Source organism: Tasmannia lanceolata, unplaced genomic scaffold, assembly GCF_043159265.1.
Source record: "Tasmannia lanceolata isolate RefF3 unplaced genomic scaffold, GAP_Taslan_0.1 ptg000016l, whole genome shotgun sequence".
Lineage (NCBI taxonomy): Eukaryota > Viridiplantae > Streptophyta > Magnoliopsida > Canellales > Winteraceae > Tasmannia > Tasmannia lanceolata.
The window spans coordinates 10,332,826-10,336,828 of NW_027518693.1; the positions used below are offsets into that span (position 1 = coordinate 10,332,826).

Here is a 4,003-nt window from a genome sequence, read left to right on the forward strand (position 1 = left end):
TTCCAAACATCAATTTTTTTAATAGGTACAAATTATCAGATATTTTAATCAAATTTCACTTCAAAACCATTATTCTGCAGATAATTGTTGGAAGTATCCAAAGAGGCCCTTAGGTGGATCCATCCAATTGTAATGTCATTTTTCCTGAATTGGCAAGGGGCTAACATTGAATGCTAAAAGCTATGTTGTCAAATGCAAGAGTTCAACATTCACTGATTCCTCCCGAATTAAAACTTAGAAGCTGATATTGGCTCGCCCCTTTATTTAATTAATTTAAAACTCTTGTACCATTTCGCCATAGGTAAATGATATATTTCACCCCTTCTGTTTACTTGGAACAGACCCCCCGTCTACTGTAAAATAGTAGTCATAACTCATAAATACACTACAGGGTCGGGAAAAAGTTATGGCGAATTTATTACTTCCCTTGGCCATCCATCGTCCGCCAGCAACGTAAATAAAATATTAAGGAAAACAGTCACCCTCACGGTTTCGAAAACCACGTGAAAAATCTCTCTCATGAAAATTCCATGTGTTTTTTACCTTTGAGTTCTTTTATTCTCTCCAGGCTTGGATTTCTCACTTCTTCTTTTCAGGTCTGTACACACACAGCACTGAAATCTTCTTTTGTACAGAAAGCATGAAAAGTTCTACATACATTTCCCATTTTACAAAACTCTTCCCCATAGCCCAAAGTCCACTTTCTCCTTTTCTTCACATTCCTTGAAGAAAAACTCATTTGACATGTTTGCTCCTTAATTTGCCATTAATCTCCATCTTAATTACCCATTTCAATTCCATGGCTCTGTACAGTACCATGGGAGTGTAGGAGCCTGTTCATCAGCAAATAAATTGCAGGGCTCCTCTCCATTCAAAAAGTTATGCTCTTCCATTCTCCATAACTGATGAAAACCTCCTTTCTGATCATTCTCATTCCCATTCCCACATACCCTCGGTTCCGAGAATTGTAGGAAATTTATAGAGGACGATGACGAGGGTGATGAAGAACAATTGAATGTGAAAGACGAGGAAGAGAGCACCGGTGGAATGGGAACTCCATTCTCGAGAGAAGAAATTGGTGGCCTGAGTGGGCTGTTATTATCATCATTGAGGTTGAGGATTGCACTGGAATCGCTATCAGATGAACCGTCTTTAAAATCTCCCCTGAAAATCGACACTTCGGTGTTGTTACCGGGCATCGAAGAGATCTTGCTCTGATCAGAAATCTTGTTTTCGGATTCCAGCGGATCGATTTCTTCTTTGACGGGGCAATTGGGCTCTGTGTTGTCTTCTTGGAGTTTAGATTTCAGATCCCTAACCTGAAAGTAGACAACACATTATTCTTCTCTTTGAACTTAAAGTTTAAAATGTTGCAACTCAGTTTTGCATATAATTCAAGTCGTTTGGAACTTTGGGATGCATGATTTAAAAGTAAATTCTACAGTCTGCTCAAGTTACAATTTGAGAGCTTGTACAAGGTTGGAATTTGTAGAATTAGAAATGTTTCCAACCACTAGTTTAAAAATTTGCTGTGAAGCTTGGTTGGAGATTCAAAGCTCAGACTATTGAAGTACAAATGATTAAGGGTTTTTCTAACAAGTGATCAATCCACAAGGGACAATTAATTGCCCATGGGAACATGAATTTACACATGTTTTGAGACTTTTACACATGTTTAAATGCCCTTAATCCAATTATTAAATAACACCAGCTCTAAAAGCCTAAGCTTTTGGAGCAATTGGTTGTTTCACATAACCCAAAAAAGATTAAATAACTGATTTAATAACACCAACTCTAAAAGCTTAACTTTTAGATCAATTGGTTGTTTCAGAGAAACTACCCACCTCTGCTAAAAGAGCTACTTTGTCATGGTGGAGAGTATCATAATTGAGCTTCAGAGCTTCATATTTAGCCTTAAGAACACCATAATCTCTCTCCAACTGCTTGGTTTTCCAACGGGCTCTGCGGTTTTGGAACCAGACAGCAACTTGCCTAGGCTGCAGGCCCAATTCCTCGGCGAGCTTCACTTTCCTCTCAGGTTCGAGCTTGTTCTCAACCTCAAAATTCTTCTCCAAGCCCTTCACTTGCTCAACGCTCAGTCTCCGTTTCTTCTCCGGCACGTGGCCGCATTCCTCACCGCAGTCTTCTTCATCCAATCCGTCTAAGATAGACTGAAATCCCCTGTAAACATTGCTGCTCTTGTTGTTGCCACCCAAAGGTTTTTCCTCTAAAAACCCAGCAATATAGATGAATGAAGCACTGGTGAATTAACTTGAGATCCATTAAATTTTAAATTGAAATAACAGATAGAGAAAAACCCACATAAGAAAACTTTTCTAATGCTAAAATAAACATGATTAAAAGCGAGATAAAGCAAGATTCCTGTCCAAAGTTCAAAATCAAGATGGAAAGAAGAAAAGGGTCGGGTGGCAATTAATACTTGGCTAGTCCTTGTTTGAAAGTGAGGAAATTAGAACCCAGTTGTTTAAGAAAGAAAACCAAAGGTTAAGAGTTCTAAGATGTTACAAATGAAAGACGACTAAACCCTGAGAAAAACAAAAGGTGACATAGTTGGAAAGAAGAAAAAGGGCCCCGTGGCAATTAATACTTGGCTAGTCCTAATTTGAGAGCTAGGAACTTACAACCTAAGTTATTTAAGAAAGAAAACCAAAGCTTAAGCATTCTTACAAGTTACAAATGAACCCAGTACATGAAAATCATATAATCTAGTCTCTTGTACTGATACAAAAATAGATATGATGGGTGCTCAAATTACCTGCAGATGGACAGATAGAAATCATAGCACCTAAAGAATCTGAGCTACTCAGCCTCTTCATGACTGAATAAATGAACCCAGTAGACCCAAAATTCAGATCAGATCAGACCCCCCCTTTCTTCAGTATCTGATCTCAGTAGGGTTGAAACTAGAGAAACTTTGATGAAAGCAAAAAAAACTTTATGAAAATAAAGTCATGCTACTTGAGAAAAGCCATGGAAGCTTTACTCCCATACTGGAAAGCAGATACCAGAAGCCATAGTTGTGTACAACCATAGACTCTAAACTGCCAAAAACTCCCAAATGGTTCTCCATCTTTCTCCTTTTTACCCAATTCTTCTCCTTCACAGCCCATCATGGAAAATAAATTCCAAATCATCCAAACCAGTCAGACCCAAAAAGATGAGAAGAACAACACCATGATTAGTGAATCAATCAATCAATACAGCTAATTTCAAGGCAGATAAATCCTCACTGAGAGGTGAGAGGGGGAGAGAAAATGGGATTTAAATAGAAATTAGAAAAAGTCTAACTAGCCTATAATATCAACAGGCCTTCCAGTCCTAACGTGCTGGCTATTCTGTTTCTCCTTTTCTTTCCCTATATATAAAACTACTCTTGGGTTGGATTGGGGTTAGAAACTGACCCATGGGTTAAGCAAATGAAATGAAAGTGAAATTCGTCTCAAATGCAATTTGGGTGACCGGAGATAGCCGGTCGGCCTTCCATTTATGACCGGTTGGAAGGAAGGAGATATTTTTGGGGATCGGAAGAGAGAGTAAAATAAAGAAGGAAAATGAGGGATCAGTAAAAAAAATGAAGAGAAAAATAATTAAGTAAAGGGGATTTGTACGGATAGCGACTGAGCCGTGTGGAGCCAAGCCGATGAGAGATTCGGCTGTTGTCAGCGAATCCACTCCGTGCCAACGGCGTGGACGGTGGTGTTGAAGGAATTTCGTGATTAATGTTCTTATATGGGGGTATTTTAGTCATTTAAATGTTGTAAAAGTTTGTAGATCAAACTAACCCTGTCTCTTTTGGAAAATAACGAAAATGTCCTTGAGAACGACTAGTCATACTCATACGAATGGATCAATGGTAACATAGGATCCCAAAAAGGGAACATGGTCGTGCAATCGAGACCGTTGATTTTTAAATCCACACTGAAAGGACATCTTATGCGTGAGATACTTAGGTACGAAAATTAACGGTCTAGATTTTTTTTCC

The 4,003-nt window shown here is 38.6% G+C and overlaps 1 protein-coding gene across 1 annotated transcript; it reads right to left on the minus strand.

The window, feature by feature from the left end:
• Window positions 1–393: 393 nt before the first annotated feature.
• On the minus strand, window positions 394–3,366 carry LOC143849179 (homeobox-leucine zipper protein ATHB-6-like). Its single transcript, XM_077358229.1, has 3 exons — window positions 2,777–3,366; window positions 1,845–2,227; window positions 394–1,319 (listed from the first exon to the last, which is right to left on the minus strand). The coding sequence occupies exons 1-3, from the start codon at window positions 2,835–2,837 to the stop codon at window positions 792–794; spliced, it is 972 nt and encodes a 323-aa protein (XP_077214344.1). The 5' UTR covers window positions 2,838–3,366; the 3' UTR covers window positions 394–791.
• Between the last annotated feature and the right edge of the window lie 637 nt (window positions 3,367–4,003).

Coding starts and splice junctions, on each gene's coding strand:
- LOC143849179 (XM_077358229.1), bottom strand. CDS start 2,837: ATGAAGAGGCTGAGTAGCTCAGATTCTTTAGGTGCTATGATTTCTATC. Junction 2,228..2,776: donor TTCTATCTGTCCATCTGCAG/GTAATTTGAGCA, acceptor CTGGGTTTTTAG/AGGAAAAACCTTTGGGTGGC. Junction 1,320..1,844: donor AAGTAGCTCTTTTAGCAGAG/GTGGGTAGTTTC, acceptor GTCTACTTTCAG/GTTAGGGATCTGAAATCTAA.